General features: G+C 37.3%; 1 protein-coding gene across 3 annotated transcripts in view; it reads left to right on the forward strand.

Annotated features, from left to right (window-relative positions):
* myl10.L (myosin light chain 10 L homeolog) overlaps window positions 1–23,352 on the forward strand; it is a 64,199-nt gene that overhangs the window by 21,372 nt on the left and 19,475 nt on the right. The window contains exons 1-2 of one of the 3 annotated variants that reach the window (XM_041581827.1): window positions 6,168–6,259; window positions 22,734–22,823. In XM_041581827.1, coding sequence (XP_041437761.1) covers window positions 6,257–6,259; window positions 22,734–22,823 — 93 coding nt within the window. In that variant the 5' untranslated portion in view covers window positions 6,168–6,256. Of the gene's footprint in view, window positions 1–6,167; window positions 6,260–13,394; window positions 13,774–22,733; window positions 22,824–23,352 lie in introns of those variants that run through there. The other 2 variants (XM_041581828.1, XM_041581826.1) reach the window with 2 other exon arrangements.

Genomic DNA, 23,352 nt, shown 5'->3' on the forward strand with positions numbered 1-23,352 from the left:
TAAAACAAGAAGCAAAGGGATATTCTTTTTGGAAACTAGACAGCCACTTGGAATGAACCTGGAATACAATATCTCATGCTTTGTCTAAAATAATAAATATGTACTTTAAATACTAACTTAATATCTGTACGTTGTCATCCTGTTTAAACTATATTTATGCTATTTATCGGCCCAATCTTTTTGCAAAAAAAACCATCTATTGATGGTTGTACCTAATCTGTAATGATGTTTTTGGATTGGTCATTCTAAACATGCTTCCGATTGGTTTATTTTCAATCCCTGCCTCTTTGGGTTGGCTGTTGGATACATGTTTGTGATTGGTCCTTTTTAATTTAAATATCCAGCCTATGACTAAGTGCCCCTAAGGCACGAAACGCATAAGACTTTGCTGTGATGTTTTTTGATTAAAGGGTCTAGCCCCATGTCAGATTTCAAAATTGAATACAAAAAAATCTGTTTGCTCTTTTGAGAATTGGATTTCAGTGCAGAATTCTGCTGGAGCAGCACTATTAACTGATTCATTTTGAAAAATGTTTTTTTTTCCCATGACAGTATCCCTTTAATAAATACTTTTTTTACTATATCAATGTACGGAGTGTGGTCTGGTATGTGCCAGCCCTTCTTAATCCAATTGCATCATTTGCCTCCCTGAGCTGAAGGTCTGGGGTTCGAGCACCTGGACCCCCCCTTTCTTTCTGGGTAAGTTAACCCCATCATCTACTGCACTCGACACTGAATGTACATTTATAAGCTTCTTCATATCATTATGTATTACCCTTAAAGTTGAAGCCATAGCATTGGAACTTCCTAGTGGCAGTTACCAGTCCACCATCAAGTTATTAAAGCCAGTTTCTGGCTAGGAACTATTATTGCTCTGCACTGAACCAACTATTGGCTGAATGGGTCATCACTGCAGCAGTTATTGTGACCATGCTCCCTCTTTTAATTTGATCTAATATTGATTAGTATTTAACTAAATTCATTTTCATATCACAACAAACATTTTCTTTTATATTTTTTTATCTATTTATTTTTTTGAACATAAATGGTCCAGAAAAAAACCCACACGTTAATCTACTTCCTGTTGTTGTAACTTGTTTGACGAATCCCATGCATTTGTGTTTCAGAAAAAATCGTTCCTGTATATTCAGATGGAAAGTACTAGTTTGAAAAAACACTGGGGAATTTATCTACAGTGCGGAGTTAATGGGCAAAAATTGAGCTACAAAATTACTCTTAATGATAATATTGCAGTGAATCGAGGCAGTTACATCTAAAATGCACTTAATGGGACAGCTGGGAAGATTGAAAATTTTGTAACAACTCAAAAATTATCATAGCTTTCAGTCTCCCAGGGGATAAAGATAATATTTTTATTTAAATATGGAAGAGGCCTACTGTAATAGGAAGACTTTGTGAATTTGAATATACAATTTAACTAAAATTGAGGTTTCATACAGCTCAATCATTTTACATGACAACAAATTTATTTCCATTTTTTAATACTAGGGGATTTCTCAAGAAATGTATCAGAGTTATAATTCACACCATACTGTACATATGTGAAATACTAACGGGATTGTTATTAGTAATTATATTTGTAAAGGATCTTTTTTTTTGGGATTATTATGAATTTCCTGTGTGAGTTACATACAATGTACATCACCATGTTATCTGTTTAATTAGCAATTTGATATGTCTTTTATCTTTAAAACACTGTTTTTAGTTACAAAGTTACTGTATGATCATAAAATTGGTAAGTCACTGTACTACGTCAGTGTGAAACCCATATTGTGGTCCTAACTATTTACCTATGGTCATAGTTTTCAAAGAATGGCACCTCCCTTTATGGCTGCATTTCTTGGAAAAAAGTGGGCATTGGTCCCAAAGGCCTGATTCTCCCCCACCACTTGGGACTTTTATCGGAGTGATCAACCAGATCACCAGACCACAAATTTTTCAAGACATAAGACTACAACTAAAGGAATGGGTGCAGGGGTGCTGCAACCACATTTAAGTTTTGCCATTGTACCTGCAAAATAACTCTGCATAGTACAGAAATACACACAGGCAGGCTATGGAAGCAAAGCCTTTATTAAGAATAACGTACCGAAACTCTGCTACGATCCATCGTGTGGCACTCGATTTCTCCTCCCTGGCTATCTCCTATAAGGAAGGCAGGGAGGAAAAATCGAGAACCGCATGATGGATCGGCCGATCGCTTTTTGAAGAGGAATGCAAGCAAAGTTTCGGTAAGTTCGTTTTTAATAAAGACTTTGCGATTTTAAAGTTTAATTTGTCTCTGTCTTTTTTTTTTTCCGATGTATACTAACAAATTTTTGTTAACATTTGTTTGATATTACTGGTCCTTTAAAAAAGAACTTTGAATGGAAAAAACTAGATTCAGCAAGTTTGGGGTTAACAACTCGTATTAATCAAGTTTTTGGTGGAAAAAAACTTAAATCACTCAAATTGTTCGAGTTTTCTGGCAAAACCCTCCAAAAAAAACTCAAACATCATGAAGGCTATTAACATCTCTAAATGTTTCAGGGGACTTCTGCCATTGACTCCTTGACAGGTTTTAGACTGGGGTATTTTCGGATTCAAGCTATTTCCAGGGTCGGGTATAATAAATCTCGAAAAATGTGGGGGTTTTTTTTTAACCAAAAAATAGATTTTTGATTCCAAAATAATCTCAAAAACTCAAATGTTCATGGAAAACACAACTCGAACGTTAATAAATCTGCCCATTAATATTCTAATGATTCTCATGCTTAGCTTTCCTCATATTGATACTAATGACGTATGGTGAAAGAGACAGAGGTCAACAGATGTTCCTGCATGGAGATACTGATCTGTGGATATTTACAGCAACTCTAGGGACTGACATTTTGTTCTTAGCATTAGTTCATACATTAGCCAAGAAAACAACTGGGCGTTCTGCCTTGCTATAAAAGAACAGTAATAAACTACAATAATGTGACTGTGCGCATTAAGCTTTTTTTCATATGTGCTTCCATAGCTGAGTGGATGTTGTCATATCACTTCCCATAGCGAGGTGATTTGAATTCATAATTTTTTGTTTGTTTTCTTTTCTTAATGTAACTAAATCAGTCTCAGTGGGACTTGTCTTTTACTATTAAAGGACCAGTAAATCAAAAAATTTAATTGTTTTAAAGTAATAAAAATATAATGCAGTGTTGCCCTGCACTAGTAAAACTGTTGTCTTTGCTTCAGAAACACTACTATTGTTTATATAAATAAGCTGCTGTGTAGCAATGGGGCAGCCATTCAAAGGAGAAAAGGCTCAAGTTACACAGCAGATAAGCTCTGTAGAACATAATGCTATCAGTTATCCATTATTTATCCTGTGCCATATAGGCGTTTTTAAATTTCCGCCATTGCTACTCAGCAGCTTGTTTATTTCAACTATAGTGTTTCTGAAGCAAACACATCAGTTTTACCAGTGCAGGGCAACACTACATGATATTTTCATTACTTTAAAACACTTTCAGTTTTTGGTGTAACTGTTCTTTTAAGTGCTGTTCTTAGATCTTCAAGGGAACTGTTATCTTGTGTTAGGGAGCTGCTATCTCGTTACCTTCCCATTGTTCTGTTGCTAGACTGCTGTGGGGGGGGGGGGGAGGGAGTGAAATCACTGCAACTTGCAGTACAGCAGTAAAGAGTGTTTGAAGTTTATCAGAGCACAAGTCATATGACTGGGGGCAGCTGGGAAATCTACAATATGTCTAGCCCCATGTCAGATTTCAAAACTGAATATAACAAAATCTGTTTGCTCTTTTGAAAAATGGATTTCAGTGCAGAATTCACTATTAACTGATGCGTTTTGAAAAAAACACGTTTTCCCATGACAGTATCCCTTTAACAAGTCTGTAGTTGTGGGCTTGAGAAACAAAAGTGTTTGTTATTGAGGCCCCTTATCTTTAAAATTAATTGTTTTAAATGCCCCAGGTACATTTGCTAGAGGAACTAAGGGGCTTCATGCTCTGCACCTTGGTGCAAAGTGAGGGACAGGGTGCAAAAATATGGGGGGGGGGTGCCCCTTTTTTTGCACATTGCACCTTGTCCTGCACTTTGTAAATGAGGCCACAGATCTGCATGCTCAGTAATAAAGACTCTGCTCTGCTGCTTCTGATGGGAGGTAAAGAGACAGACAAGAAACAGGTAATATGTAACCCTGGAATAGCCTACAATCTTTAGCACTCCAGATGTAACAACAGCATATGTCTCAGAATTACTCTGTTAGTTAGAAATACAGGTATGAGACCTATTATTCTGAATGCTTGGGACCTGGAGATTTCCGGATAAGGAGTCTTTCCGTAAATAGTATCTCCATACCTTAAATCTACTAGAAAATCATTTAAGCATTAATCAAACCCACTAGGCTTATTTTGTATCCAATAAGGATTAATGATATCTGAATTGGGATCAAGTAGATGGTAATATTTTATTACTACAGAGAAAAAGGAAATCGTTTTTTAAAAATGTAATTATTTTATTAAAATGGAGCCTATTGGAGATGGACTCATGCATTTCAAGCGTGAAAAAGATAAAAGGGGCTACAGGTCCAAAGACTTTATTGTTTTATTTATCAGTGCTTTACTCAATATAAGAGCTGTGTGCAGACAAAGAAAAGCAACCAGTTTATGACATCAAAAAACAGTCCACGAAGTAAGATTTTAAAAAAAATCTGTATTGAAAAAAAATTACAAAATTTACAAAAATTACTATGTACATCACATCAGCATTATGGTTATTTTTTTAAGACTGGATAGATTGATAGATTGATAGATAGATAGATAGATAGATAGATAGATAGATAGATAGATAGATAGATAAATAGATAGATAGATAGATGATGGATAGATAGATAGATAGATAGATAGATAGATAGATAGATAGATAGATAGATAGATGGATAGATGGATAGATGATAGATAGATAGATAGATGGATAGATGGATAGATGGATAGATAGATGATAGATAGATAGATAGATGATAGATAGATAGATAGATAGATAGATAGATGATAGATAGATCATAGTGATAGATAGATAGATATACAGTAGATAGATAGATAGATAGATAGATAGATATAGAAATAATACGAAAATAGATATTAGAAATGATTTGCAATCAGAAAAAAAGACATTTCACAATGGAAATACTTCTGCACAACAAGACAATAGATTGATTACATTTTCTTTTGTTTTTAGACCCTCTACTTTATATTTCCTTTGGCTGGAAATCTTGATTGGATTTGTAAAGTAGAAAGGTTTCTTATGGGAAAACCCTAATATGAGTCTTAAAACAGATTAATTTAAGCCCATAGTTAGGACGTTGAATACTTTTGATTTCAGCCCGGAAATCATAAAAAGCAAGACTGGGGAATGTCTGCCTTCATCTGGATAACACAATAATAAAAGGGGAAAAATGTTTTCTATGGCACTTAAGCAACACATTAATGTTGTAACAAAAAGTTTCTTTTTCATTGTGTTATATCACTGAAAACACTGCCAAAGCAGAAATGGTTGCTTCCTAGCCTGACCTCTAACTGCTGTGCACTAGGAAACCATTGGTAGCTATTTACATACGTTCTCGGAGAAACACATTTTAGCATTTCATTCGTAAACATAGAACTTGTCAGCAGAGGGCTAATAGATCTTAACTCACAGTAAAGTCTACCATATAGCTCCTAAAATAGTTTTCCAAGTATATATCATGACTTTTAATCAGGTGTCCTGTAACTGTATACCAAAAAGCATTATTACGGTCCATCCTTAATGGAATACCCTGCAGTTCTTTAATACCTTCACTCTGAAAGTGCCAGGGCTACATCCAAATGAAATGCCTAGCCCTTCAGATTTATATACCAAACCATGTGCTGCCTCATCAAAATGCTCATTTTAAAAAGATCATGATAAGAACATCCATTAAATCATGTAAGGCCTTTGAATGGCTGCCTGAATTCCATACAAGACTTGCAATCCACCAGCACCGATGTTAAAAGAGCCTCCTACAATCAACTACATTTTCTCTGGAAAACAATGGGCAGCACAAACAGATGCTTGGAATAATTCTCAGATACTATTACTAAACTTTTCCAGCCTTACATCTATTGTCTAAACTTGGAGCAATCATGCTTTGCTCTTGTGTGACACTATAAAAGCCAGGTGCCATTGTTTCTGAAGATTTGGTACTTGGTACTCAGTGACTCAAGGCAACAGCATCACAATGGTAGGATTTTATGCTTCTTTGCAGCAAGCAATCGATTTTAGCTTTCGTTTCTTTGCTTAATGGATGAACAAATGCAGAAAAAGACTTGCTCTGAGATGATTATTGGAATGATGCCACATTTGATAATGTTCTTGTTATATAGACATTTGCCCTGATGTACACTGATTTCATTCTAATGGAACCCCTTAACACTGTCCATGATGTGTGATATAATATGCCAGCCTAGCTGTTACCCCTGGTAAATGCCCCCAACTCTTTACTTACCCCTCGGAGCAGATTCATAGCATTGGAGTTCACGGGTGCCATCTTCTTCTCTTTGGTAATCTTTGGGAAGTAAGTGACCTATCGGCGCATGTGCAGTTGGGGCAATCTGCCGGTCCCGAACTTCTGCGCATGCCCTGATATCCATGTAAATTGCTGAATTGTTGGAAGAATACCCAAGGGTTAGAGAAGAAGACGCCTGTGAACTCCCTGAATCTGCACTGAAGGGTTAGGGCCATTTACCAGGGGTAACACTTAGGCTGGGGGGTGGGAGCAGAGAGGGGGGGTCTATGTAGGGTAGGGGGTAGGGTTTTTTAAATTAAGGGTTTAGTTCTCCATTAAGTGCAGTTTTCAAATGAAGAAAAAGGCCTTAAAGGGATTCTGTCACGATTTTTATTTCTAAATTACACTGTAAATAATTCACTCTACAGTATAAAATGTAATTCTTGAACCAGCAAGTGTATTTTTTTAATTTATAATATTGGTGTGTAGGCGCCATCTCAGGTCATTTTGCCTGGTCATGTGCTTTCAGAAAAAGCCAGCACTTTACGATGGAACTGCTTGCTGGCAGGCTGTTGTTTCTCCAGCTCAATGTAACTGAATGTGTTGCAGTAGGACCTGGATTTTACTATTGAGTGCTGTTCTTTAATCTGCCAGGGAGATGTTATCTTGTGTTAGGGAGCTTTTATCTGGTTACCTTCCCATTCTTCTGTTGTTAGGCTGCTGGGGGGGGAGGGAGGGGTGATATCACTCCAAATTGCAGTACAGCAGTAAAGAGTGACTGAAGTTTATTAAAGCACAAGTTACATGACTGAGGGCTGCTAGGAAACTGACCATATGTCTAGCCCCATGTCAAATTTCAAAATTAAATATAAAAAAATTTTTGGAACAGTTTTGCTCATCATTACCCCTAAGATGTAATTATCTTAGGTTTAATGGAAATGTAGTAAATGGATTTATTGTAAAATGGGGCAGGCAAGCGGAGTGAACAAAGTGTTTGTAAATATTTTGTTGTCTATAAAAAAGGGATTCATTTTGCATTGTCGACTTATTTCAATACAATGAACTGATGATATGACCTCTTTAAAGGAAACTTGGTAAAATGCTTACCTCATTTGGGGGAATTGTCTCTTAGACATGGGGTTAGCCTGGCTTTACTCATGAAGAATGGTCAAATAGAACAGTATTTGGTTTTCCCAGCTAGTTAAGGTAGAACACAGGTCACAGTAAACTCTGTCACCCATGATGAGCCTTCACTAAATGGAAGAGAGTGTTGTATAATGACACCTATGTTGCTGTTGTATAAAATAAAGATAAAAATGGTTCAAAATAGAACAAAGGCTTTATTGTCAAAGCGCCATAATATACTCACAAGCAATGAGGTAGTATTGGGTGGATTAAATGTCAGATACAGTCATATGTAGGGTTCTGTGACACCACTGTGGAGATGGCCTGGTAGGTTTAAAGTTCACAATTAGGGTTTTTATTGGAAACTATTCTGATCCCCCTACAGTAGAATATAATCTGAATTGCTCTTCAGTACTGCAGTTCCTTCAATTTAGGTAAGCAAAGCCTAGAGGAGAGCTATCTCCAGCTATCAATCCTTGTTGGAGCACAGGCTGCTCTTTATAACTTTTCCTTAATACGTTATGTTCCTAGAATGTACTATTACAAATAGCTAGTCCTGTAAATGACTTTACCTCATTCACGGGGTCCCTGTTTCCTTTAACTAGAATGGTTGTCCTCTAGGACCAAACAACTTTACTGGGCCTTGTTGATGCCAGGCTATAGCAAGAAAACATCTCATTAGGTTGTTGTGGCTTTATTGGCTGTTTATTGAGCATAATTCAGCTATTAGTCTCAGTATTTATATATGGTCAGAATGCCCCTTTTACCTCTAAGCCATTTCGTGTTTTGTACACCTATAAATAAGGATTTATTTGGAGAACACATAGGTAGTATAAAAGACAATGACAAGCTTTATTATTTGAAATGGTGAATGACCTGAAAAAGCTGCAGTTTTTAATTGCCCAGGCCACGGGGACATGTTGTTCAAATCAATCAAAATCTTCAAGTATTTGTTACTCTGTCTTGGATCCGTGCTTTCTGTAAATACACTGAAAAAAATATCTTGCTCCATTTTCTGTGGGATGTTTTGTTAGAAGTGATGTCAAGTATGTTTTGATAACATTTTGATTGTCCTTTTTCGTTTGATCTGAATTGTTGCATGAACAGGAAAGGTTGCTGGAATAGCCTTACTTTATCTATCCATCTATCTATCTATCTATCTATCTATCTATCTATCTATCTATCTATCTATCTATCTATCTATCTATCTATTGATCATCTATCTATCTATCTATTTATCATCTATCTATTTATCATCTATCTATCTATCTATCTATCTATCTATCATTATCTATCTATTTATCATCTATCTATCTATCTATCTATCTATCTATCTATCTATCTATCTATCTATCTATCTATCTATCTATCTATCTATCTATTATCTATCTATTTATCATCTATCTATCTATCTATCTATCTATCTATCTATCTATCTATCTATTTATCATCTATCTATCTATTTATCATCTATCTATCTATCTATCTATCTATCTATCTATCTATCTATCTATCTATCTATCTATCTATCTATCTATCTATCTATCTATCTATCATCTATCTATCATTATCTATTTATCATCTATCTATCTATCTACCTATCTATCTATCTATCTATCTATCTATCTATCTATCTATCTATCTATCTATCTATCTATCTATCTATCTATCTATTATCTATCTATTTATCATCTATCTATCTATCTATCTATCTATCTATCTATCTATCTATCTATCTATCTATCTATCTATCTATCTATTTATCATCTATCTATTTATTTATTTATCATCTATCTATCTATCTATCTATCTATTTATCATCTATCTATCTATCTATCTATCTATCTATCTATCTATCTATCTATCTATCTATCTATCATCTATCTATCTATCTATCTATTTATCTATCTATCTATCTCAGTTCATCAGTTTTGTAAGTATGGATGCATGTTTCTATCTCTGTACAATATAAATATAATTATCTGATCATATCTCTCTAATAATAACAGTAACATCAAACTCATGGCCATTCAAGCAACGATTCCCAGGAGTCTCAGCTGGGCAATATTGTACTTTACCATAACTAAAGCAAATTCATGCAATCCCTTTAGATTTTCTGACTTAATAATACATTATGGCTGAAGCTTCCCATCAGCATATATTATCAGCTGGCAGGAAATGTAGGGCACTGCACCTTCCTAGCACTTCCTTTCCAGTCAACACCCAAAGACCAGCTTTAAACTAGGAAATGTGAAATTCTTACTATTTTAGGCCTATGTTCATTTATTTTTTTCTTTCCATTGCAATGTATTAGATATACAGTATACATATATTGAATATTGGAGGGAGGGTAAAATTAGCTTAAATACATATTTTTGAGGGGATTTAATAATAATAGAACTTTCACCCCGTTTTAACTAATGGGCAGGGAATAGGTCTATCTCATCTACACACATAGGATGGGGTCACTTCTCCCTAGCCTCCCTAATACTGCATTGTCAGTGAACTTCTGATCAAGTCTGATGCATCCATTAAAAAGGACTTAAATATTCCATAGCAGTGTTGTTCCACCCTTGTGCTGCTGGTCTGTGATGCTCAGCATTCCTCAGCATATTATTAAGGGTTAAAGCACAAGGTTGTGATCCATCAGCCATAGAGATGGATTCTGAAATCCAAAAGTTCTTGATTGAATAGGGGGCCAATTGATGCAAGAGGATCCTACCCTTGACTTCCCTTCTTGGTTTATAATAATTACCAAAGTCATAAAGTCACCTTATGTGCATATTGGCATTACACTATCATTTACAGAGATGCTTAGTTCCCTTTAATTCATGTTTGTAAATTATAATCTGGTCCCTATACTTTGATGACACAAACAAGGCAGATCACCATTCTGTCAGTTCTAATCATTATTGCATTTAATGGCCCCTGTTTTTACACAGCAGTAAATAAATATTCTATTGCACCATTTATGACTGCAATATTCTGGTCTTAGAAATTATTCTGGAAGAAGGGAAACAGACGAGCAGCTAGCATATACTGTATGATATTTAATATTGGGCAGCAGTTAAGAATGTTTAATGCAGTGTGGGAGAAAATGCCGAGGTGTAAGATGCAAGAGACAGTTTGGAGGAAATTAGGTCACACTTACTAATTACTGATGTTCTGCCCAGCAAGCAGAAAAAAGTATATCTTTGCATAAAAAGCTAAGCCACTTTATTTCTTTTTAGAACAGCTCTGCACTAAATGACTTTCTGCTGCTGAAGATTATAAGGTGCAATAAAACAAGAGGCATCTTGATCACTGCTATAAACAGCCATGATTAGCCTGTCGCCCTATTTTTTTATATACATTATAATGCAATTTTAGGTAAGAATTATAGTACAGATATGGAATCCGTTATGCGGAAACCTGTTATCCATAAAATTTCCATAGACTCCATTATAATTAAATAATCCAGATTTTTTAAATACATTTCCTTTTTCTCTGTTATAATAAAACAGTAGCTTGTACTTGATCCAAAGATATAATTAATCCTTATTGGAAGCAGAACCAGCCTATTGGGTTTATTTAATGTTTATGTGATTTTCCAGTAGACTTAAGGTATGAAGATCCAAATTATGGAAATATCCATTTTCTGGACAACCCCGGGTCCTGAGCATTCTGGATAACAGGTCCCATACCTGTACAAGAACCTTTTATTAAACTTCAAGCTGTGGTCACTAATATTGGGGGGAAATGACCTTGCATCTGGGTTGAGGTGCATGGTGCAACATCAGTGGGGTGCAGGCCAACCCTGTTCTTACCACGTGCCATAGGGCAGCCTCTTAAAGGCACACAAGTTAGGGGACAGGGAGGAGGTTGAAGGGGGGGACATGCATTCCCTCTCCAACCACACATGAATACAGGGCTGTTGAACACAGGCAGTGCTGCATTCACTGGGACAACCACAGATCTATATAACGTATGCGTGTCCTATGGAACGCTCGTGTGTTCCTTTTTTTGGTTGAAACTTGCATGTTAGAATGTTTAAAAATGGTGACTCACCAGCAACCTAAAAATAACAACCAAAATAAGTTTCCTTTGAAAAAAAAAAACCCTGAACAACCTCTGGATGCTTCTGTTTTGCTTGGAGGTGGAATGCCCTCTGACCAGCCAAGTTTTTCAGTAAGTTACAGTGTAAAAATATACCTGCGGAGTAACTTTATGCTTCCAAAGCCTCCAAAATATTCCGTGCCATATTATTCGGGGAATTATTAAGCCTTGTCATTACTCTGTATTTGTTCAAATATTGTTTTTGCTCTTAGAGTTCTTTTAAAAATGAGTACAGAATAGTATAACAGATGGTATTGTACATCATTACTGAGTCTCACTGCCCCCTAACTCTACTTTCTCCTCCAGGCTTAAAGAGGTGGTTCACCATTTACTTAAAGGGGAACTATCGCAAAAATGAAAATTTAATATAAGCTTTATCATACTGAAATAGGAAACTTTCTAAATACAATCAACTAAAAATGCTGCATTGTTTCTGAAATAATCAAGTTTATCTTCATTATTCCTCTCTCAGCATCTGTTTCTCTTCATTCTGTCTTCATGCAGGAGTTGGGTGTCATATAATCATTGACAGTTAGATCCAATATATATTATGGGGGGGGCTCCCTTTCAGTGATGTAACTACATGTTACTGGGCCCCACAGCAAATAAATTTTAGGGCCCCCAACATATCAAGAGGTAGAATTAATTTCTAAAAATTTGAATTATTCGATTAAAATTGAGTCTATGGGAGATGGCCTTCCTATAATTAGAACCTTTCTTGATAACAGGTTTCCAGATAACAGATCCCATACCTATATCAAGGGCCAAAGCATGGTCTATATTCCAGAATCATCAGAGTTGTATTCTTAATGCAATATTGCTCAATAAAACCCTTCCCCGGCTCTCAGTGGGACATGTAGCTCCAATTTAAACCTATAATAATATGCAGACCAACAAATGACAAAAATAAACCAGGAAAAGGAAATCTAGATGTGTTAAAATATAATAACTGGCAATTAATAAAAATGTGGACTTCTATGTTTTAAAGACATTTTGGAAGACAATTTCATTATTTAATGTTTATTTTTGTTTGTACAAATTTAAAAGGCAATATTGACAAACCAGTACGTGTTGTTTATTTGTGTAGATTTCTGTGTACTGAAATGAAATTACATTTCCCCCCTCCACCCGCTGCATTCTTTGCAGCCATGAGCACACTGATAAAAAGAATTACATAAACATTATTGAGTGTATGAAAATGTGCGTTTATCATTGCGGTAGAGGGATTCTGAAAAAAAGCTGATAATTGTTTTAATCCTCTAGAAATGCTCGAGTACTAATTATGTCAGATGGACTCCGTGGGGAATTTGTTCCTTTTTGATGTATGAAGGGATTCTTCAATATAAGAGAAACATTGGAGGCATCATAACATTTGAAATGCTTGCTAAATCTACTTTCAAAGGATTAATCCAGACAAAGGCAGCCAAGTGAATATAATTACATGTTCAGCTTCAGCTGCTGGGTACTAACAAAATGTAATGACGTGTGCAGCAAAGGACCACACAAATTTACTGGGAAGGCGAAGAGGCAGGGGCCCTGTTGTTTTAACAAAAACACTGGAATGTAACTGAGGATGACATAAAAGTATTTCTCTATTTTTATATTCCTGTGAGTCCGGGGAGGGTTTATTGAGCTTGGCGACAATCCGGAGTGAGCTGTGTATGCAGAAGGATCTGGGGGCAATGATTCATGTGTCTGAAAATAGATGCGCTTCTGATAAAGTGTCTGGAATGTACCACCTGAGCTAAGAAATCACTATGGCCTTGTGAAAACATTAGGGAAATGTGTAAGGGTTCACAGAACCATCATAACTGCCTCCTTGAATGTGCAGTTAGCTAGGGCTTTGTTCTGCCTTATGGATTTGCAACAACAACAACAACAAAATATCTTATGATGAAAAATATTGAAGTAGTGCCAGCATTATTATTTTTTTAAACCGCGGTGCAATGTGCTAATTCAAAGACAAACGAACAGAAACATGAATTGCAATTTTTAGAAAGCCGAAGAATTGAAATTTGAGGAGCCTCCTGGTGAGTAAAATTCCAGTAAAAGCACCGGTGCTCCATATGCCAGAATGTGACACCAACATTAGACATTTAAATGGAGTTTGTGAAATCAGTTGAAGTGAATGGGAACAAAGCCGGGTAGAAAAGGGCATAGACAGTAACATTGGGTAAGACTTTATGTAGCTAACTACTGTGTGTTCAAGCAAAGAAAGTTAGCTGCTGTGTAAAAATAATTGAAACAATTCAGGGGCGTAACTACAGAGGAAGCAGACCCTGCGGCTGCAGGGGGGCCCAGGAGGTATAGGGGCCCCATGAGGCCCTAATTAATGAGCAATTTCAAAATATATTGGTAAAAAAGGGCAACTTGTGGTTATGTTGGGGGCCATAAAATGAATTTGCTATGGGGCCCAGTAACATCTAGTTACGCCACTGAAACAATTCATAGTGTTTTGATGCAGTGGTGTAAGTACAGAGGAAGCAGAACGTGCGAACAAGGGAAGGCCTCAACCTATGTGACACAGGGCCACCATCAGAAATCAAAGGGCCACGTATGACAAAATTTCCTGGGCCCCCTGGGTCCCGTCTACCACCTCAGACCCCGCACACCCCCACACTACAGTAAAAAGCCACACAAACATAGGCATTAAAACATAAATGCCAATTAGTGGTCAGGCCTGTGGTGTTTATACAAAGGGCCTGTAGGTGTGACTGTGCATCAGAGTTATACTGTGTATACATAGTACTTTCTATACTGCTTAAGAGTGATAAAGTTGGAAGTTACTGTTGTGTAATGGCTGCATGAACCTGCTAATAAAGCACTGTTATACTCTACTCATCCTTGGCTACCAAAACATAACAATGCCCCCCCCATAACAGTAAAAAATGCTCCCCCTACAAGTTAAAAAAAACCTTTAGTGGCTTAGGTCCCCCTAATTAAAAAAAGAAAATTGGTTGTCAGGAGCCCCCATACAAGTTAGAAAATCTTCATTGGTGGCAGGGCCATCCCTACAAGTTAAAAAAAAAACAACTGGTGGTCAGGGCCCCCCATACAAGTAAAACAAAACTTCATTGGTGGTGGCCCCCTACAAGTTAAAAACCCCTTTAGTGGCCAGATTCCCCCCTACAAGTTAAACAAAAAACTATGCCATGTTCCAGGCCAGGCCCCCCCCATAAAAAAACTTAATTTGTGGTCAGGCCTCATCCCCTACATGTTAAAAAAAACATTGGTGGCCAGGGCCACCCCTACAAGGTAAAAAAAAAACATTGGTGGCAAGGGTCCCCCCTTACAAGCTGAAAAAATCATTGGTGGCCAGGGGCCCATAGAGGATTACAATAAAACATCGGTGGCCAGGGATATAATAAAAATTAAAAAAAACATTGTTGTTCAGTGAAACTCACCTCAGGTTCTTCTTCCTTGTCCTTTGTTTGAAGTCTTCAGCTCCTTTCGCAGCTTCGGGTCTTCTGCTCCGTTTGTGATTTTGGGTCTTCAGCTTTGTTAGCACTTTTGGCTCAGTTCGCAACTTCGGGTCTTCGACTCCATTCACAACTTAGGGTCTTCAGCCCTGTTCACAGCTTCAGCTCTTAAGCTTCGGATCTGTGGCGATGTCCAAACCTTAATTCTGCCAGGCCTGGGACAGCTGTCCACCCTGTGCCCCCCCTGATGGAGACCCTTCAGCGACGCATGCAAAATTATGTTTTTTTCCACACCAAGCAAATCTGCTTCTTGCGTAACAGGCCTGAGTGTACGAAAATGCATACTTTCATGTTTCTGCAATCAGTTCCGTGAGCGTGCACACAGGCTGACCAATGTCCATCAATACACTTTGAGCAAGAAGTGGATAGGATCAGATCTGCTTGCATTGCCTTTTTCTCCATCTGCATTTCTACACAAACGGAGGAACACATTGCTGTGCCATGAAACCGGGAGCTTTAAAATTGATGGTCACTCCTCTTCCTGTCCCTTGCCATATGATAAGTTTTTCTTAAAGAGGTTGTTCACCTTTATGTTACCTTTCAGTATGCTATAGTATGGCTAATTCTATGCAACTTTTGGCCTTCACTTTTATTTATTTTTTTATAGTTTTTGAATTATTTGCCTTCTTCTTCTGACTCTTTCCAGCTTTCAAATGGGGGGGTCACATTTATTGCTGTTGCTACTTTTATTACTCACCTTTCTCGTTTATCCTATTCATATTCCAGTCTCTTATTTCAATTAATGGATGGTTGTTAAGGTAATGTGGACCCTAGCAATCCGATTGTGGAAATTGCAAACTGGAGAGCTGCTGAATACAAAGGTAAATAACTCAAAAACCAAAAATAATAAAAAATGAAAACCAATTGCAAATTGTCTCAGCCTTTCACTCTCTACATCTTACTAAAAGTTAATTCAAAGGTGAACAAGCCCTTTAAATGGAAGTAAAATAGAAAACACCCTATTTCTTTATACAGGAAGAAAGAAAATACTGAAGTGTAGGAACACACAAATCTTTCAATATTTCGATTTAAGTTATACCCATAAGAGAGAATTAAAAATCGAAGGTACCCTGAGGGCAACGGCATTAGGATCAGGAGTAAGGCATTGCAATAAAATGAGTAAATATTCAACATTTGAACTACTTGTATAGAAGGGCAGTCTTCCCTACGTCGAGTTTATAAAGGTGCACTTCAGTTGTATACAGGAATGTATGAAAATGTATTGTTTGAGTTAAACAAGCTTTTCCAGACATCTTAACACTCCCACACGTTGATATATAAACTGATATAGAGAACATAAAACATCTAGACATTACATTAGGGAGGAATCATAACTATAAACCAGGATTAGGATTTATGAACCTTCCTGCAAGGAATGGCAACATCAAACATTCTTTCTGCTGGAAAATAAGGAAAAAGCATGTTCAGGGATGTGAAACATTTGTGGTTCTCTACTTTTTAAGTAGTGCCCTGCACTTTACAGTTGGGAGAGGACTTATAAGGTTCCCTTGTAGTTCTTCAATTGACCAGCGGTGTCTGGTGTCTACAGTCTGTAAAAAGGGATTCACCATGTGGTTCTGCTTCTTTGGACCCCATTGTTGGAGGGGTGGATGGCGCTGAAGAGCCTGAGGTGGAGTTAGGGCTCAGTAGGAGTGGCTGTTGTGTAAGCAGGGGCATAACTACTAAACAGCAAACCCCACACTGGGGGGGGGGGAAGATGAGAGAGGCTATCGGGTAGTCACAGGGTCTGCCAGGCTTTCCCCTGCTGCTGTCTTAAAGCTGGTCCCACTTCTCACATTGGATGCGTTTTTGTGTGGTACATGCCAAGCTTGCTTATGAAATATTTTTGGAGGGGGAGCTAGCTACACCACTGAATGTAAGAATAGCCTTTATTATAGTTCAATCTAGGAGTGATAGTTTGGCTAAGATCTGCAACCTGTAACCCATGCTCTACTTCCTGGGTCCCTGGGTACCCTGCCTTGGTGCCCGGATAAAGTGCAGTATCTAATCCCCTCCACCTCCCTGAGTTAAAAGTATTTTTCCCTCAAATCTGGTTGATCCACCTCCGTTGATGTAATTTCTTGTCCACAGTGATATCACTTCCAGTTTCACAGCGCCAGAAAGTCAACCTATTGCAGGTAGCGGTAAGATTCAGCAGCATCCTCTGTCAAAAAGCAGCACCGCATTAAAGGGGAACTCCACAAAACCATAACTTAAGCTTTTTGAAAAGTAAACATAATTTCAAGCAACTTTGCAATTAAAAAATACGCAGACTTTTCATGATTTTTAATGGTTTCTGGCAGTTCCCTAAGCCTAGCCCCCTGCTCTCCTGCTGATCTGTCTGACTACTTTGCTGAGCTGATTGACTGCTGTAAATTTGTATCAACAGCCAGTTGTCCTAAGCCTGCATCCTCCAAACCCTACAATTCCCTGCACATGTGATTTCAAGGAATGGAACATCACATTGCATTTTGGATAACAGGTCCCATACCTGTACTTCAGTTCAATCTACAGGAAAACTAGAGTTCAGCATTGACATTTTTCCAGCTATTATTATTTGGCCAGGCTCTTGGATTCAGCTGAATCCTAATGAAAATTGCTCAGATTCTGACAAATCCTGAACCAAATGCTGGATTTGTTGCATCCCTAGCTGGCAGTGATCCTTTTGCAGATAAATAGGTACATAGAGAGCAGTTCATCTGTTTAGTATACTGGCCATAACTGTTTGACTCTTGGCAGAGTTTTCTTTATAAATAACATTTCTGGAGAGCAATTTATTAAATGATTGAATTATAAACTATTTACAATTGATTGGATTTAAAGCATATTTGTGTGTTTATAGTGTAACTGGAACTACCCTTTCTAAAGCTCATGTAACAGAGACAATTAACCCCTCCTAAACTCATTAATAGACAAGGAAACCAACACAGCTTCAAATAAAACTTTATAATGCAACAGAATGACCTAGATGAATTCTATTATTATAATCATATGAAAGCATAACAAGCATGTTGTATTTGTTTCAAGACAAGTACAACAAAGTCTTCTAAAACTAGGCACAAACATAATCCTTCATTTGTATGGAAGAGGTATAAATCTAAAGAAACATGGATTTATTCATAACCCATTAGACATGGAGAGAGAACAAACTTTGACAGAAGGTATACAGGTACACTGGAACATATGCTGTGACGTTTGTAATAGGTTTTACATAGAAGATGCTGCACCTTTCAAACTTCACCATGGTAGAATTTCAATCAAGGTGTTTGTGGAGTGATATCAACCAAAAAAAACTTATAATCATCAGATATTGTTTGAGCTGGAGTTTAAAACTTGGATGTTTTACGCTTTTTGATGTACAGTAGTTAGATAATAACTGGAAATTGCAGTGCAACACATGACATTTTAACACATTTGATAAGAAACAGCAGTTTGAGACAATAGCTCATTGATGTTACATGTGCAAGAACTGCATAGTTTTACTATTCATCTAACTTGATTTAGCATTTATCTTCCTGGATTTGTGGATTCTGCAACTGGATTTAGAATGAAGTTTGGCAAGGGAAGCTTATAGTGCAAGTTTTGGATGACATTGCTTGGCAGGACAGGGAAGCAAAACTCTACCGTGCAAGGCCCTATTTAATGCTTCATCAGTATTACACATGCACAGGCCTGGATTTGTGAGGAGGACACAAAGGCCCGGGCCTAGGATGGCATAAAAGGGGTGGCATGCCGCCCAGCTGCTCTGATAACTAACTTTATTCAGGATTGCTAAGCACTAGGCGCTTAGTGCTCCGCTATGGAAAGTATGCACATTATTTTTTATGTGTAAGGGGCGCCAGAGGACACTGGCCTCTGGTTGCCCCCGGGGTGAAATCCAGCCCTGCACATGCAAGTAAAACACCTTGGTGGCGAATTGTTGCCAGTGAACGCTTTGCCACACTTCGCTCCACTTCAGCAGGTGAAAATTTGTTACCACTATGCTAAGTCACTAAAATGTGAAGTCCTGAGTGCTGAACGCTGGCTACCTTTCGCTAGCGTTACTTTGGCGTTGCAAAGCGAAATTACAATAGTGATCACTTCTGCCTAGCGAAACTTTGTTAGTCCTCTTACACTTAGGTCAATTTGAATAGGGCGGGTACATTAAAGTCATATGTACGTCTTTATTAGAGATGTTGGTGCAAATGCTTGAAGTGGCCATTTTTAATTACAAATGTCCAAGGAACCTGAACAAAGACAAAAGAGATCCTCTAATGCCCTTCACATGAGCCCACCCTAAAATGAATGTCTGGGGAAATATGTTAACTCAAAAAAGTTTAATAGTTAGGACTTTTGCAGGCAATCCCGCTTAAAAAAAGGACAAGTTGCCAGCGTTTTTACAACTTTAATGCAGACCAGCTATGATGTAACTGACATAAGATTGAGGAGGATGTTGCTTCATTTTAGTAGTCCGTCTGGTCTGAGGAGGTGAAGTCAACTCTGGCGAAAGAGGTAACGTTCAGTAAAATTCACACTTTGCTGAATTTGCGGAGTAACGACTGGCGATAGAGTGCGAACGAATGCTAGCGGCGGTCCCGTTCGCTAGCGAATTGTCATTGACACCTGTTAGTAAATTGACGATGTCCGTGCCAATAGGATTTCTGGCAAAATGTCGCTAGTGTTAGCCACTTCGCCCTTTAGTGAATCTGTCCCATAGTTTCTCTGCAATAGTGACATGCAGGTCAGGAAAAACTCAACCTGCACCAGACCCTAACCCTCAAAACCCCCATTGTAGGACCTGCACCCAATCCATACCCAAGTCGTCCCACTCTGTCAACTCGTGGGTCACTAATTCCCACCTAGATTCAGGATAACACGGAGATGGAAAAGCACAATATAGTTTGGCCATTACAAGGAAGGGAAGTGATTATATTGGTGAATCATGAGAAGTGGACCACATTGTCATAACAAAGTTGGTCTTTCAGAGGCAGCAGACAGACTGAAACAGCCAAATAACACAAGCACCCAAGGCAAGCCCCTGTGCCCTTACTCCCGCCACTGGTAACAAGTGACAGGATGATGGGACTTACTTGAAGAGTTTTCCAAAGGTTCTTTAGTCTGGATGCAAGCAGACCACAGAGTGTGATGGCTCTTGTGCTCCCACAGCTGGCTGCCACTGGAGGGGAACTAGGGGTACGCAAGCAGAGATGGTATGTGCCATGTGCCACCCCCAGCATTGCATCCTAGGCACATGTCTCTTCTGGACATAAAGAACTGTAAATAGTTAGCTTGTGTGATAAGGAAGGGGAGACCAACAATTAAAACAAATCCATAATTATAACAGTAATAATGTATTAGCAAAATGTTTTGCCAGAAAAATTTGAACAAGACAAAAGGTATTTTTGCCTTTTTGAAAAAAAAACATGGTCTATTTTTTAATTAACAAGCAGCTTAAAAGTTCAAACACCCTTTTGTACATAATTAAACGAAGAGATTTGCAATTAGAGGCATTAAAATCATCTATTAAACAAAGTATTATCTCCCTGTTCCCCTGTACAATAACAAGAAAGAAAGACGACTTTCTGTCTCGTTTTCATGAGAAACACCCTCATCAATTGCCATTTTATGTGGCGTTTAAACATTTCATTCATTCAAACATGTACAATTATCAGCGTTCTGCTGTGATTCAAATGTCGCTCTTTTATTCATTTATTAAATAGGTTGTAATTGTTATGGAAGAAGACGGCCACTTATTAACACCCTTGTATTTGAAATCATTTGGGCTCCTCTCTCTGATGAAAACATAATTACTTAACACATGCGATTAAAAGAGGATTTAAAGCTAAACGAAAATTCATATTAAGCAATGCTTTGAAAGCTATCTGGTTTATTACTTATTAAAAAATGTTGATGTAAGACACAGCTGAAATCACAGAATGTGTGTGTTCTGCAGATGGAGGGGTGTGGATGTTTGATTGTATTATTGAATGTGTATTTATTTCAAAAGGTCAATAAGTCTACAATATCTGGATATCTCTGAACTTCCAATGTGTGAAGCCACTTTGACTTGTTTTATATGCTGTACTTTTTTAGTTTTGTATTAGGAGTAGTTTTGTAGGAGAAGAGTACTTAGCACAACAATCACATGGGCCCTTAGAGCTCCAGCACAGGGATTGGCCAGTAAACCCAAAATATAATTAGGCAGATTGAAATCAGCCTGTCTGAACAATGGCAACTTTGACAAGAGTCAAACTGATAGATGATGAAGTAAGACTAGAGAAAGCTGGACAAACACCCCTTCTCAGCACTGACCTGTATAAGAGCAATGTCTTACTTCATAATGTTCATTGATAGCAATAGTGGGTTATTACTGAATAATAAGTCTGGCTGATAAAATATATTCCTATGTGCTTAAACATACAGCTTGCTCCATTTGGAATTGGAGCTGCATTTGGCATGCATAGTTTTATTTATCATTTGTTCTCTAATACAGCTATGGGATCTGTTATTCAGAAACCGTTATCCAGAAAACTCTGAATTATGGGAAAGCCATCTCCCGTAGACTCCCGTTTAAGCAAATCATTCTATTTTCAAATGTAATAATAAATAATCTGTAATAATAAAACAGTACCTTGTACTTGATCCAAACTAAGATATAATTAAGCTTTATTGGGGACAAAACAATCCTATTGGGTTTATTTAATGTTTAAATATTTTTTAGAAAACTTAAGGTATGGAGAGCCAAATTACGAGAGGACATGTTATCCAGAAAACCCCAGGTCCTGACCATTGTAGATAATAGATCCTTTTAACTATATAGTATTTTAATTGCATAAAATGAAAGATTAAAACATTAATTATAGTCTTGCATTAAATGTGTTTTAGTATGTTATAGTATGGCCAATGTTAAGCAACTTTTCAAATGGTTCATTGTTTATTTTTTTTTATAGTTTTTTTTTATTATTTGCCTTTTTCTTTTGACTCTTTCCAGCTTTCAAATGGGGGTCACTGACCCCATCTAAAAAGCTAATGCTCTTTTTATTGTTATTGTGACTCTTTTGTACTCACATTTATTGATGGGCGAATTTGCAAATTTCCCGCGAAATTCGCAAAACGGCGTAAAATTCACGAAACGGCGCCGAGTGAATTTTCGTGAATCTATTCGCTGGCAGTGAATCGCGCAAATTCGCCGCAAATTTGCGCCTGGCGAATAAATTCGCCCATCACTACTCACATTGCTATTCATACCCTCCCCTAATTATGTTCTAGTCTCTTATTCAAATAAATGAATAATTGAAATGATTCGATTTGGACCCTAGCAAACAGATTGCTGAATTGCAAACTGGAGAGCTGCTGAATAAAACGTAAATAACTTAAAAAAAACAAAAATAATAAAAAATGCAAATCGTTTAAAGGTGAACAACCCCTTTAAATCAATCATGAATACTGCAACAAATGTATTTCATCAATAATAAAATTCAAAAGAATGATATTTTTAGCTATCTACATGATGACTTGTTTTGTTTTTCTAGTCACCCAAGAAAGCAAAAAAGAAGGCAGAAGGAGCAAGTTCAAATGTATTTTCCATGTTTGATCAAAGTCAGATCCAGGAATTTAAAGAGGTAATTGATAATATATTATGGGGAAATAACATTTTGGCTTTGGAGACCTATTATGAGATTTCTGTATTGGAGATTATTAGATATTCTTCTTGTGTGTTTTTGCGATAATTTAACAATGAAGTTAAGAAAATGTACCCAATTTGTTTTTTTTTATGGTTGCTGTATCTGCAATCATTTCATAGATTACTACTGCATCCCTTACATTAACTTTCATGATCATGAACCTAAACAATAAATCACATTGCAGATATGAAAGGATGCTCCTAAATCATATGGATTGTGTGACATTTCTTTCCACTCCAGACAAATCATATTTCCAATATACAGGGTTTAATATTCTGCATCAAATTGTCTCAGTCAGAGAGCTTTCTACTGATTGTATAGTGTTATATAATGTCAGCAAAGCAGAGAAAGATGGCAATAATTTGTTAAACTGCACTCCATAAGAAACGAGGCCTTACCAGTGACTAATTAAGAGGCAGAACTATGTTTGCATTCCTTGAGCTAATGCCTTTTGTATGTAAGAAAG

This window comes from Xenopus laevis, chromosome 2L, assembly GCF_017654675.1.
Source record: "Xenopus laevis strain J_2021 chromosome 2L, Xenopus_laevis_v10.1, whole genome shotgun sequence".
NCBI classification, from domain to species: Eukaryota; Metazoa; Chordata; class Amphibia; order Anura; family Pipidae; genus Xenopus; species Xenopus laevis.